Raw genomic sequence first — 12,688 nt, 5'->3', positions numbered from 1 at the left:
GAATCCTGAACTGAAGCCATTTTTGGTGAAGCTTACAGAGACGACTACCTCAGTGGCACTATCCCCAGCTTTGAATCTTTCTCTGCTTTGGAGTGTTTGAGGCCTTGAATAATCTACTCTGTTTCTGTGGGGTCAGAAGTGTCACATGTCAGTCTTGTTATTACACACTTTCTTCAAGTTGATCCAGCAGAATTTTTCATAGTTAGTTCTGCCACTGTCTTCTATATGTGTGTCTGATGGGATCAGAGCATCTTTTTCTTTCCCCCTCTTCATGTCTTAACCACTAGACGAACACCTATCTCTTTTTATTTCTTCTAAAGCAGCTGTTCTCAACCTGTGGGTCACGACCCCTTTGGCGGTTGACCAACCCTTTCACAGGGGTCACCTAAGACCATCCTGCATATCAGATATTTACATTACGATTCATAACAGTAGCAAAATTACAGTTATGAAGTAGCAACAAAAATAATTTTATGGTTGGGGGTCACAACGTGAGGAACTGTTTTAAAGGGCCAGAAGGTTGAGAACCACTAAAGCCTTTTTTCTTCATTAACTGAATTCGGAAGATTAAAAAAAATTGAAGTATAATTGACATACAACATTATATTCATTTCAGGTCTACAACATAATACTTTGACATTTGTATACACTGTGAAATGATGACCATATAAGTCTTGAATCTTAACATTTAATTTTCTCATTCTATTTTTCCCCTTAAGATGTTTTCAACAGTTCAGCACAAAGAGACAATTTCCCATGAAATTCTTTTGGCTCACTTCAAGAAAAATAAGGTGGAGATAGCGAATGCAATAACAAAACCATTTCCTTTCGTTGAGAGCCTCAGAGACCACTTCCTCATCACTGAAGAGCTCTATAATGTAAGAGAAGTGAATTATAACTCTCCACGGCACCCTAGCCTCACATTAATTTGTGTTTGGCATCCTAGATTAAAAATCTAGCCCTTTATAGTTTTCATGGCAAGACTCTACTAAATTAGTAAATCATCCTATAAGGTTGAGGGTGACAGGGCAAGAAGATATCACTAACAATAATTCTATTCTAATTGAAGCCTTTCTCTCCCTTTAAAAAAATGTATCTTTATTGTTGAAAGTATTACAGATGTCCCCTTTTCCCCCCATTGACCCATCTATCCTCCCAGGCCTTCACCACACTATTATCTGTGCCCATGAAGCCCTTCTTGTCTGTGGGGGATATTGGGGTATGTGTGTGGGGTGGAGGGTAATGGTGAAATGGTTGGATTTAATCTGATATGCTTTGCAGTTGCATAGCGATTTACACAGTATAGCAAAATGAAAGAAAATTAAAATAATTGAAAGAATTGGGACAGTATTCCATTATCACATCCACTTATTTCCAATGAAATCCACAGGGAATTTGTGCCATTATAAATCAAATTTCGGTCTTGTTGCGTCGTGTTTAAACTTTATTAAGTGGTTTGGGAGTCTTGGAATTCAAGCAAATTTGATTAGTGGATCCTCTTGGAGACAGACAAGGAATTTAACTCCTCACCATGTGATTGTGCTTTGTGCATCTCCCTGCATCCTAAAGTCTTATCAGGACTTCTCATACCCGCAGTTGCTATGCAAAGATCCATTATTGAAACAGCCTAGGCAGGATGGAATTTTGAAAGTCAAGAGGAAGGCTCATTTGTGATCTTAAGCAATTGATCAAATATATTAGAAGTTCTAAAATATGACATGAAAATTCTAATCTACACTGAAAAAGTAGACAGAGTTCCTATGCAATCACTTCCTTGATGGTTGTTTAACTTTAAAACTATCACTTTATATATTTTTTTCCATTGCACTGTTTTAAAGGATTTTCAAGAAGCTTGTAAAGACTTGGTTCCTGTAGGAAGAGTGGTGTATCATATTCTCTGCCACCTTGAGAAGATTTTTGATTGGTCACTTCTACAAGCTCTGTTCAGCAGGGTTCATCTGAAGGAGTATCCTGATTTAATTCAGGTTCATAGAAGCTTCAAAAATGGTAATCAATTTTCTTCCCTCCCTTTTGGGGTCCAAGTCTACTTTTCATTCATTCATTAACTCAGTCACTCATTTAACAATTGTTTACTGTGTTCCAGGCCCTATGCTAGGCAGTATGAATGGAAGTAACTGTGGACAAAACTGCCATGTAAAGTAACCTGCCAAGTGACTACTGTACTAGGGCTTAATTTGGGTTAAATAATGTCCCTTTTTCTTCTTTGGGAATAACTAGCTCTCTTAACGAGAAAATTCCTCTGTTCTTCTCTAAGGTTTGTACAGTTCACAGAGACATTCCACTTATAGAATTTATATTGAGAATGCTTTTACTCCTTTCTGATCATCTTGTTGTGTGATTAATTACTTTAGTAACATTTCCAGTTTCACCACCATCCTTAAAACCCAAGACTCATCACTGTAGAATTTCAGTGTTGTTTTTCCCCACCCCGTTCATTGCCCCAGGGAAAGGGATAAGCAACACCAAGTCAGGAGCCATTGAGATTCACTGACCCAAGGGCCAGAAGTCCCCCCATTGAAAGACATGGATTCATGGGTGACCCAGATACTTAATTATGAGTTGGTGTCCCTAATTACCTATCTGCAACCTCTAATTAATTTTTTCCCCCTTTGTTCAGTGATCCAAGACAAACATTTTTTCTGGGAAAGTGATAGAGAAGAGACACACGAAATGCTCAGCACTCAGCCAAGCTATGAACTAGGTAATTATGAGAAGACACAAATTTGCTGTCTTTTGACTAAGAGGAAAAATAGATAAAGGAACCAAAAGGAGACGGTGGTGCTGGGGAAGGAATACCAGGAGAACATGGGGTGGTAGATGACTGTTACTTTGAGTTGATTCCAAAATGACCTGATTCTGTGTGGAATCCCAGGGTATTAGCAAGAGGTGGCAGGGAGAGACTCTCTGCCCAGTCACCTAGAGGGTGGACTAAGATCCCAAGTGTAACTTATGAGTTTCCATAGGAGACCGTCAGTGTGAAGCTGTGAAGGGCTAAGAACTATTGGCCCATATCAACATGAAACTTGAGGATGGAAGAAGGGACAAAATTAAATGTGGGGGATGTTATTTAAGAGCAGAAATATGCAAGAAGAAAGGACGTCATATAGAAAAAAGAGGAAGTGATAAGGGTGTGGGGAACAGGACGTGGGCACTGAAAGAGAGAGAGAGAGGAGGGGGGGAAATGAAAAACAGCAAGAACGAATAAAAATAACATTATTAAGAGCTCATTTGATTGAACATCTATCTTGTAGTTATGGGTTTAGTGCTCACACCTGCATATAGAGGTTAGTATCACTTACGTACCTATTATGCCCATAAGACAACTGAAATCTCAAGAGACCATGTACATAATTGGTCTGGGTTCAAATAAGCAAGGATGAACCCAGGCATTCTGAAGCCAGAGCCTCTGTTCTTTTTTCCTTTTTAAATGGAGGTAAAAGTCACATAACATAAAATCAACCATTTAAAAGTGTGCAACATTGTGCAAGCATAACTTCTATCTAGTTCCAAAATAATTTGAGCCCCTCAAAAGGAAACCCCATATTCTTTAAGCTGTCACTTCCCATTGCCCTCTTCCCACTGCCAGAAGACATTGATAAAACTAAAAAGTGCATCTTTTGCTTCTGTGGGTTAAGTGGGGAAAATCAAAGAGACAGAGAGAACAGGAAGGGAACCTGACATATAGGTGGGGAGGTGTAGGGGAAGAGAGCTGGGAAGGAAAATAGAGATATCAAGGACTGAGCTGGAGAGCATCGCCAGAAAGAAGAAGACAAAACAGGGGACAGGAGAAGTCAGGGAGACAGAGGCCAGTGGCAGCCCGGATGCAGAAATACCTTCCTAGGTAGAAGCAGCAATGCCTGGAGATTAGACCCCGGTAGAAAATTGAAAAAGGGAGAGAAAGAGGTAGAAGGGGGTTTGATTGGATTTGAGGTGGGATTCTTGGAGCAGCAGTATTTCTTTACAAGGAGCAGCTGACTTTAGTTTCAATCTCAGAGCTCAGGATGGTCACACCTTAGCCTTTTTCCTGGTCACTGGCTCTGGTCTCTCCTTTCCTTTGATCTCTCTTAAGTGCCTGGTAAATCCAAAGTTCTTGGAATAAAAAGGGAGAGAGAGTCAAAAGAGTTGCTCAGCTTACTGCTGAATGGTGGACAAGGTAACTGTGATTGATTCCTACATTTTAAATAACCAGTTACCTGGTTAAGTCATGTGGAGGGAGGAAGGCACACACACACACACACACACACACACACGCCCAGTCTCTGGCTACTTTCTGAAGTGTGAGGGAAGCAAGCAGGCTGAGACATGTGACAGGCTTAGGGCACAATTTTTTTAAAATTAAATATTTTATTGATGTTTTTACAGAGAGGAAGGAAGAGGGATAGAGAGTTAGAAACATCCACAAGAGAGAAACATGGATCAGCTGCCTCCTGCACACTCCCTACTGGGGATGTGCCGGCGACCAAGGTACATGCCCTAGACTGGAATCGAACCTGGGACCTTTCAGGCCGCAGGCTGATGCTTTATCCACTGAGCCAAACCAGTTAGGGCAGGGCACAATTTTTTTTTAAGTTAAGGAGATTATTTTATTCAGCCTATTGCAATAAGGAGAACATTCATTAATGAGGACCATCTCAAAGAAAAGGAGGGAGCCTGGGGTTTTATAGAGGAAGGTAAACAAGAGAGTCATCTTAGAGTCTTATGAGTGAGTCAGAATGGAGATGAAACTCTGAGGAGAGTGTTAGCTGGTTTGTCATTTCTGAAACACCAAAGGGTGGGGGAGATTTAACCATCACTGTAACAGTCAGTCTCCCTTTTTCTTTAACATGAATATTGTTTGTCACTGAGCAACTCAGAGGTAAGCATAAGCCTCCCAAATGGGATGAAGCAGGGCCTAAGAAATAGTCTCTCCAGGATTCTTGCTGCTGTTGTTCCTATAAAACTAGTTGAGAGGTGGTGGTGAAGGACATTTGTTTTAGGGTCCAGGAGATTAGACATCTTAAAAGAGGGATGCCTGAAACAGAGAAATAATAGTACAAATGTTGTATTAAAGTCAAGAGCCAGGAGTTGAACCCTGACAATTAACCAGTCCAGTCCCGGCTAGTGTGGCTCAGTTGATTGGAGTGTCATCCTGTACACCAAAATGGGGGGTTTGATTCCTGGTCAGGGCACATAGCTAGGTTGCAGGTTCGACCCCCTAACTGTTGGGGAGGCAATTGATCGATATTTCTTTCTCACATTGATGTTTCTCTCTCTTTCCCTGCCTCTCTCAAAAAATTAATGAAAAACATATCCTTGGGTGAGGATTAAAAAAAAAAAAAAGGAGAGAATTACCTAGCTAGTGGACACAGATATCAGCTGTAGAAAATTGTATAGCACCACTTCTTGAATTCCTTGCTTTATGTTTATTTGTTTGTTTTTTGTGGTACCAAGTCTTCAAAGCTCAGTGTCATTTATGTTTACAGAACCTCCTTGAATTTCTTGAAGTTAAGATGTCTATGCTCTTGGTGATTTATGCATAGTCTTAGTTACCTCCTTACCAAGGGTATGGGTGACTCATTTTTTTTGGACTTCCTTAGTGTCCATCAGCACTTGTCCAGGGAGAATTGCAACCCCGTGCATGGTCTGCTGCGGTGCTGGTTCCTTCAGGGTCAATGCCAAATCACCAGGCTTCAGTTCACAGTGCTTCTTTGGATTGCAAAACAACCTGGAGTCTGGTAGGCATATGAGCAGTTAAGTCTTAGTTCTTGGTGATGCCGAGTCAGGCGAGTAGAAGAAAAATGTGAAACATTAAATTGGAGGATTGCAGTTGGATATTGAAGAAAACTGTAAGGCTGGAAACTTTGTAAGCCAGGTACAAGGCCCGTTCTCCCAATAAGGCTGGTACTTGTTTCCCATTGGCTCCATAAAGTCAACCTTAGTTCCTAAAAGTATAATGTCATTTCTGATTAAATGAGCATCATTCTCAAATATGATATTCCAGGCAAAGCCTTGGGTTTGTAACCAATTACATCGTCCACTGCCTTCATGTTGAAACTCAGTCTTCTTAGGGTACATAATTTAAAAAGATATTCACTTGCACAACCTAAGAGTAAGTGCCTTGGTGTTAAGTTTGACACCTTAGGTCCCTTTGCTGTTTCACCCTAGTCCTGACCCAGAGGCAAGACAGAAAAGAAAGCTGAACTTTTCAGTGGAGGAAGTTTCTCTGGGTAGAAAATGTGAGGAGAATAAATATAGAAGAGTGGGCCATGAATCATGAGTAATAGGAGTGAACCCAGTTTTACCTAAAGGGACAGGAGATCCAAAACGTTTCCAGGCTGTTGAAGGGTTGGCAGGGAGCTAATTTTATATGTAATTATCAGAAGTTGTCATAGGAACATGCAAATAATATGTGTGATTGTCAGATTGACAAGTAGGAGAGATGATTGTGGAAGACCTTTAGATGGAGAAGGTAGGGGGAAGGGGCTCTGGTGGTAAGGCCAAAGCCAAAAGAAGAGACTTGTAGTAATGGAGGGATAAGGACAGTACATAGGAAGACAACAATTGGGAGAGTAGAGACAGACAGAGTGTCAACATAAACCTTTGAGAAACAGAGACAAAGGGGAGGAAGTGAAAGAAACAGAAGAGAGGAGCTAAACTGACAACTCCAAAGAGGGACAGTGACAGAAATTACATGGAGAGAGAAACATTGGGGGCAAAGTAAATACCAAGAAAAGAGGAAGTGGGGGAGAGGCACAAAGAAATCATGAAGACAGAGTGTTAAGTGAGGGTGAATGAAAAAGTGGAGAGGGCAATGTGACGAAGGAGAGAGGAGACATTGAAATATTTAAAATTTGAGGGAGAGTCACTGGACAAGCTGCTGATATAGGGGGTTGTCCCCTTTAACAATGAGTTTTCAGGGTAAAGTGTCCCCATTTTTCTAAGTGACATTTGTAATCTGTTCAGATTAAATAAACCTTTCTCCAAACTGGCTCAGCCATCTATGTCTTTCGTCAACATTTATAGCCATGACACCCAATCCATATGCCCAGATGATCTGTCTTCTCAGCTTACTCATCTAAGAGCTTGAAGGGCATCTCACTGGGATATCCTTCAGGAACCTCAGATTTAGTGCTTCTAAAATGGATCTCATCATCTTCTTCCATGAAACCAGATCCTCTTTCTCCTCTTCCTTTGCCACTCCCCCCCTTTTTTGTTAGTTCTCATATGAGGATACTTTTTCATTTACCTTTTAGAGAAAGTTGCAGAGAGAGGGAAAGACAAAGAAAAACATCGATATGAGAGAAACACATCAATTGGTTGCCTCCTGCATGCTGGGCCTAGGGCCCAGGCAGGGGCAGAACCTGAAACCAAGGTACATGCCCTTGACTGGAATCAAACCTGGGACCCTTTGATCTGCAGGCCGAGGCTCTATCCACTGAGCCAAACCAGCTAGGACCACTTCCCTCTTTAGTAACAGCATCATTCCTGTCCATTTTTTTTTAAATTTTGTTTTATTTCTTAAAGTATTACAAAGAGCATTATATATGTCTCCTTCCCCCCCCCCCCCAGCCCCTTGACATTCCCCTGGCCTCCCCTACCCCACAGTGTCTTGTGCCCATTGGTTATTCTTATATGCATGCATACAAGACCTTCGGTTGATCTCTTACCCCCCCCCCCATAACCCTCCCCAGGATTCCCACTGTAGTTTGACAGTCTGTTCAATGCTGCTCTGCCTCTGTATCTATTTTTGTTCACCAGTTTATAATGGTATTTATTATCCATAAATGAGTGAGATCATGTGGTATTTTTCTCGCTTCCCAGGGTCCACCACAGTCTTGCAGGGGCCGTCCCAGCCTCACAGGGGCCGTCTCAGCCTCACAGGGGCCGTCTCAGCCTCACAGGGGCCGTTTCAGCCTCACAGGGGCCGTCTCAACCTCTCAGGGGCCATCTCAGCCTCACAGGGGGCATTTCAGCCTCACAGGGGCCATTTCAGCCTCACAGGGGCTGTCACAGCCTCCCTGGGGCCGTCACAGCCTTGCAGGGGGTGCCGCATCCCATGTTGGGGGTGAAGGTGCAAGTCAGAAGCTCCTCGTGCTGTCTCTCCTGCTGCTCCCTTGGGTATTGTCGATGCTGGAAGTTTCTGAGAGCAATCTGCAGGTGCTGGACATCATATTTTAACTGGTCAACCTGAAGTTTGGCATTCTGTCTTTTGTTGGGCCGCTCCTTGCTGGACAAAATCTTCAGGCATTCTTGGTGGCTGAATATCTGGTATGCTTGCTTGGATTTCGTTTTCTACTAAGTGCACAGACAGCTTGTCTGCCATCTCCCAGTGTCCCATGTGAGACTGGATCTAGTGGGCCTGGTTGTGCGTTTGCTGGTACAGCGATTCCATGTTGCCGGCCCAGCCGGGTCCGGCTCCGGCTTACTCTGAACCTGATTCTGCTTCTTGAGTGTGTCCCTTTCAGCTCCGCGAGAAAGCCACCCTCCTCTCCGACCCACTGCAAGGCCATTCCGCCTCTCCCCGTAAGGGTCTGGGACCTCAGAATCCCGCCCAAATGAGCTCAGTGGATTCGAGAGTTTGTATCCCCTTCCGATTGAAAAAAAAACAACAACCAAAAACTGCTTCTTGAGTGTGTCCCTTATGGATGAGAGGAGTTGAAATCTCCAGTTTGTTGGGTTAGGCTGCAAAAGTGCAGGTGGTTCCTTTTGTGCCATTGGCACAGCTTGGGCAGGGATGTAAATTGAGTAGGGCGGGGTCTCCAGGAATCACCAGGGAGGAGCAAAGAGCAATGGCGTCTCCACGACTCCTCGCCTTTCCGAGACTCTGCGTCTTCACGTCCCTGAGTGCAGGCGAGCAGCTCCGCGAGAAAACCACCCTCGCTCTCTCACCCGCTGCAAGGCCGTCCCGCCTCTCCCTGTAGGGGTCTGGGACCTCAGAATCCCAACCCAAACAAACTCAGTGGATTCGAGAGTTTGTAACCCCTTCCAATTGAAAAAAACTACACATCCAGTTGCAGCCCGCCCCTCGCGTGACTCCGTACCTGTATTCTTGGCGCTTCTGTACATCCTACTCAGTCTCAATGCTCTTCTTTCTTTCCTTCCAGTTGTAGAGCTTCCACTGGGCCAGCTTTCCCATGGTTCTGAATGATAGCTGTTTGTCTTATAGTTGGTAGTTTCAATGTTGTTGTGGGAGGCAGCACGCACAGGTCTGTACCTTACACCGCCATCTTGGTTCTTGTGTCCTGTCCAGTTTTCTTAAGCAGGAAAAGCAGGAGGACTCCTCCTGAGTCCTCCTCTCCCCTAACCTTCATACCCCATCGGTCACCCAGCCCTGAGACTTGACCTTGGCAGTATTTTTCAAACTGACCATTTCTCCATAGCAAATGCCATGATGCTAATCAGATCTCTGAAAACTTTCCTTTGACCATCAGTTGATGAAGGTGACAGAAGTGTGGATGTGTTCATGCCGTTGTCCTATCTAAATCCCAGTGATAGTCAGGACACTTGAAATTAAGTCAATCTCCTTCCTGAAGCTTCCAAAGCCACAGGCCATAGGATTCCCTCCTGTTTCTTTAGCCTCTGTCCTCTCACTCCAAGTCTTAGTCATGCTGACTTCCTTTATTTACTTGAATTGCCTTTGCCCATGCTCTGTCCTCTATTTAGGTCTATTTCCCTTCTTACTCCCTCCCTAATTTGGCAACCTCCTGGTTATATGACACTTTTTCTTTGAAAGCCATTTTCTGTTTCTAGGATGGGATTCATTCCTCTGTCTGTATGTTCTCAGGGCACTTTGTACTGGCTGTGGGATGACACTCACACTTCATCGTGATAATGCAGTTAGTTTGTGCCATCCATTGTAGACTGCGATTTTGAGCCAGGGAACTCGTCTGTCTTGTACTTGCTGTGTCCTCTGACCTGTGTCCTGTGTCCTCTGGCACATAATAAGTGCTCAATTAAGTCCAGTCAGTGTGGCTCAGTGTTGAGTCTTGACCTATGAACCAGGGGGTCATGGTTCAGTTCCTATTAGAGCACATGCCCAGGTTGCAGGCTCAATCCCCAGTACAGGGTGTGAAGGAAGCTGCCAATCAATGGTTCTCTCTCATCACTGATGTTTCTCTCTCTCTCCCTCTCCCTTCCTCTCTTAAATCAATAAAAATAATTTTTTTTAAAAAAATGCTCAATTAACATTTTTCAGGAAAGGAAAGTCCTCATATTTCTGTGCTCTAAAGGGGATCATGTATTTTAGCAAACATTACATTACTGATATATTTATAGGAAAACTTTACAAAATAGTTCTCAAAATTACATATACTACCTTTGTGGAAAATAACCTAACTTACGAAAAAACACAAATTCAGCCAAGATTTTTATCAGTTAGTGAGTGAGAATAGCAGGTAAAGGGAAAAGAAAAAACCCAAAAGGTAGATTCAAGGTAAAAAGAAAAGCACCTGAGAAGTGGAGAGAGAAAGACACAAATACAGAGGTAGACAGTAGGTGAGAAGGTGAGATTCCTCACAAGAGTGAGCCTCTCAAGGGACACGGGGAGAGAGGGAAGAAAGGGAGCCACAAGGCTCTTTGAGGGGGACAGAGGAAGATTCCTCCTGAATCCTTACTTATTTTAGGGCCAGAGCTATCCACACATGAAAGTCTAGTGCAATCTTGTGCTGTGGGTCTGATGGATATGCAGAAGACAATTTCATCTTGTCCCCCTGAGATGAATGAAGGAGGCCAGCAAGCAAGGCCAGCACGTGACCAAGCACCTGAAATAATTGGTAAGGCTGGCTAAGGGAGTCTGGCATGTGATGGCACTGTGTATGTCACAGCAGAGGTGACAGGAGGTGGCCGAGGGAGCACGGGGGTGGAGTGGGGTGAGGTGGTGGTGGTGCAAGAGAGGGAGACTCTGGTGCTTAGTGCAGGGAGCTTCCACCAGTGCGAGTGACTGAAGCACCAGTTGCCTGCAGGCCACAGGATTCCCTGGGAAGACAGACCATCTGGTGCAGGGACATTCCTATCTAGAAGTTCTGGAAGTTGCTGGGTCTTTCCTGGAGTCCCTTTTTTATGGGGTTTTCTGCTGCCTCATGGGCCCCACATTGAGACTCCTTAGGGGTTTTGTTCCTTTGCACAGTGATCATCTGTGAATCCAATGGGCAGGAAGTGCCTCCAGAAGCCCAGAGATCAGCACCAAGATGTGGGCCTGGTGAGGAGTGTGAGGATGGCCAGCCTGGGCCTGCAGAACATCTGGCATCTGTATTCAGAGCTCCTGTTTCTTGACGTGTTTTACTTTAAAAACAAACAAACATATTTGTAAATTGATTTCAGAGAAAAGAAGAGAGAGAGAGAGTATCATCAGTGAGAGAGAAACATCAATTGGCTGCCTCCTGCACACCCCCTATGGATTGAGTCCATAACCCAGGCACGTGCTCTGACTGGGAATTGAACCAGCGATCTCCTGGCGCACGGACTGACCCTCAAACACCTGAGCCACATCAGCTGGGCTTGATACATTAAAATACACTTTGAGTATATTTTACTCCACAGACCATGGTTCACTTAATCCTGGGAACCCATTCTTGAGAAATGTGGGAAGCAAGGCTCTATTTATTGCACATGTGTTCATATGTTGACATCAGAATAGAAACAAGATAGCATGCCTATAATAAAAAATATGTAGTTGGCCTTTGTCTCTAGTTCCTGGCACAGAGCTCCCCCAAACCCAAAGTTCACTCCTGCAAGTGTTCTCTGTTGTTTTCAGTACCAAATAAGTCAGGACTTGTTAGCTTGTGTGGTGACCATAAACAATTTTCAGTTCCACTGGCTTACACAAATAAGTTCACTTCTTGCTTACTTGAAGCCCACGGTGCATCTGGGAGCCGCTCTGAGGTGGCAGTAAGTACATGAACGAGGCTGTTTCAGTCTTTGGGCTCTGTCCTCTCAAAACCAGGCTTCCATAATCAACGTGGTAGGAGAGAGGGTGCATGGAGAATTCTCACTGCTCTCCTATGAATTAGTTTGCAAATGACACATGCCACCTCTGATCATAGCCCATTGGTAAGTATATTAGTCACTTGGCCAGTCCTAATGAAAGGGAATGGATAATTTTGGAGGATATATGCAATATTTGGTGAACACTACTATCTCTGCTACAAATGGAAAATGATAGACTGGAAAAACCACCAATTCTAGATAATAATGATGCATCACTGAATCCCCTAACCCAACAAAGCACACAAAAAGGAGTTAAAAGGGGGAAAAACCCCCAGTCAGAATTTAGACTGCAAACCTAAGTGAAAAATATAACTTTATTAGGAGTTAAAGTATTGAAAATAGAATATGCTACAGGAAAGAGCTTCAAGGATAAAATATTTAGCTTGGTGTGTGATGGAATTTATTCATTTTTCTAAATAACTGTAGTCCCAGAAAGAAAGTTTATTCTCTGGCAGGAACTCTGAACATTTTACCTATTTAGGTGACCTCCTTTTACAGTCATAACATCAGTAAAGGGAGACAGAGCTGCAGACACATTTATTTTTGAATCATCCCTAAATAATTCCATCAAGCTACGGAGAGCCAAGATGGCGGCATAAAGTACAAACCTGTACGCGCTGCCCCCCACAACAACATTAAAACCACAACTATAAGACAAAACAGCTATCATCCAGAACCACGGGAAAGCTGATCGAGTGGAAGT

General features: G+C 43.5%; 1 protein-coding gene across 1 annotated transcript; it reads left to right on the top strand.

Annotated features, from left to right (window-relative positions):
* Positions 1 to 719: 719 nt before the first annotated feature.
* LOC132238821 (nuclear body protein SP140-like protein) lies at positions 720 to 11,309 on the top strand. The gene is made up of 5 exons (XM_059704865.1): positions 720 to 878; positions 1,839 to 2,007; positions 2,639 to 2,722; positions 10,623 to 10,772; positions 11,126 to 11,309. The coding sequence occupies exons 1-5, from the start codon at positions 720 to 722 to the stop codon at positions 11,269 to 11,271; spliced, it is 708 nt and encodes a 235-aa protein (XP_059560848.1). The 3' UTR covers positions 11,272 to 11,309.
* Positions 11,310 to 12,688: the final 1,379 nt, after the last annotated feature.

Source organism: Myotis daubentonii, chromosome 7 (assembly GCF_963259705.1).
Source record: "Myotis daubentonii chromosome 7, mMyoDau2.1, whole genome shotgun sequence".
In the NCBI taxonomy this organism is placed as follows: Eukaryota; Metazoa; Chordata; class Mammalia; order Chiroptera; family Vespertilionidae; genus Myotis; species Myotis daubentonii.
This window is presented reverse-complemented; position numbering and strand designations above follow the sequence as displayed.

Coding starts and splice junctions, on each gene's coding strand:
- LOC132238821 (XM_059704865.1), top strand. CDS start 720: ATGTTTTCAACAGTTCAGCACAAAGAGACAATTTCCCATGAAATTCTT. Junction 879..1,838: donor TCACTGAAGAGCTCTATAAT/GTAAGAGAAGTG, acceptor ACTGTTTTAAAG/GATTTTCAAGAAGCTTGTAA. Junction 10,773..11,125: donor CCAAGCACCTGAAATAATTG/GTAAGGCTGGCT, acceptor TCCTTTGCACAG/TGATCATCTGTGAATCCAAT.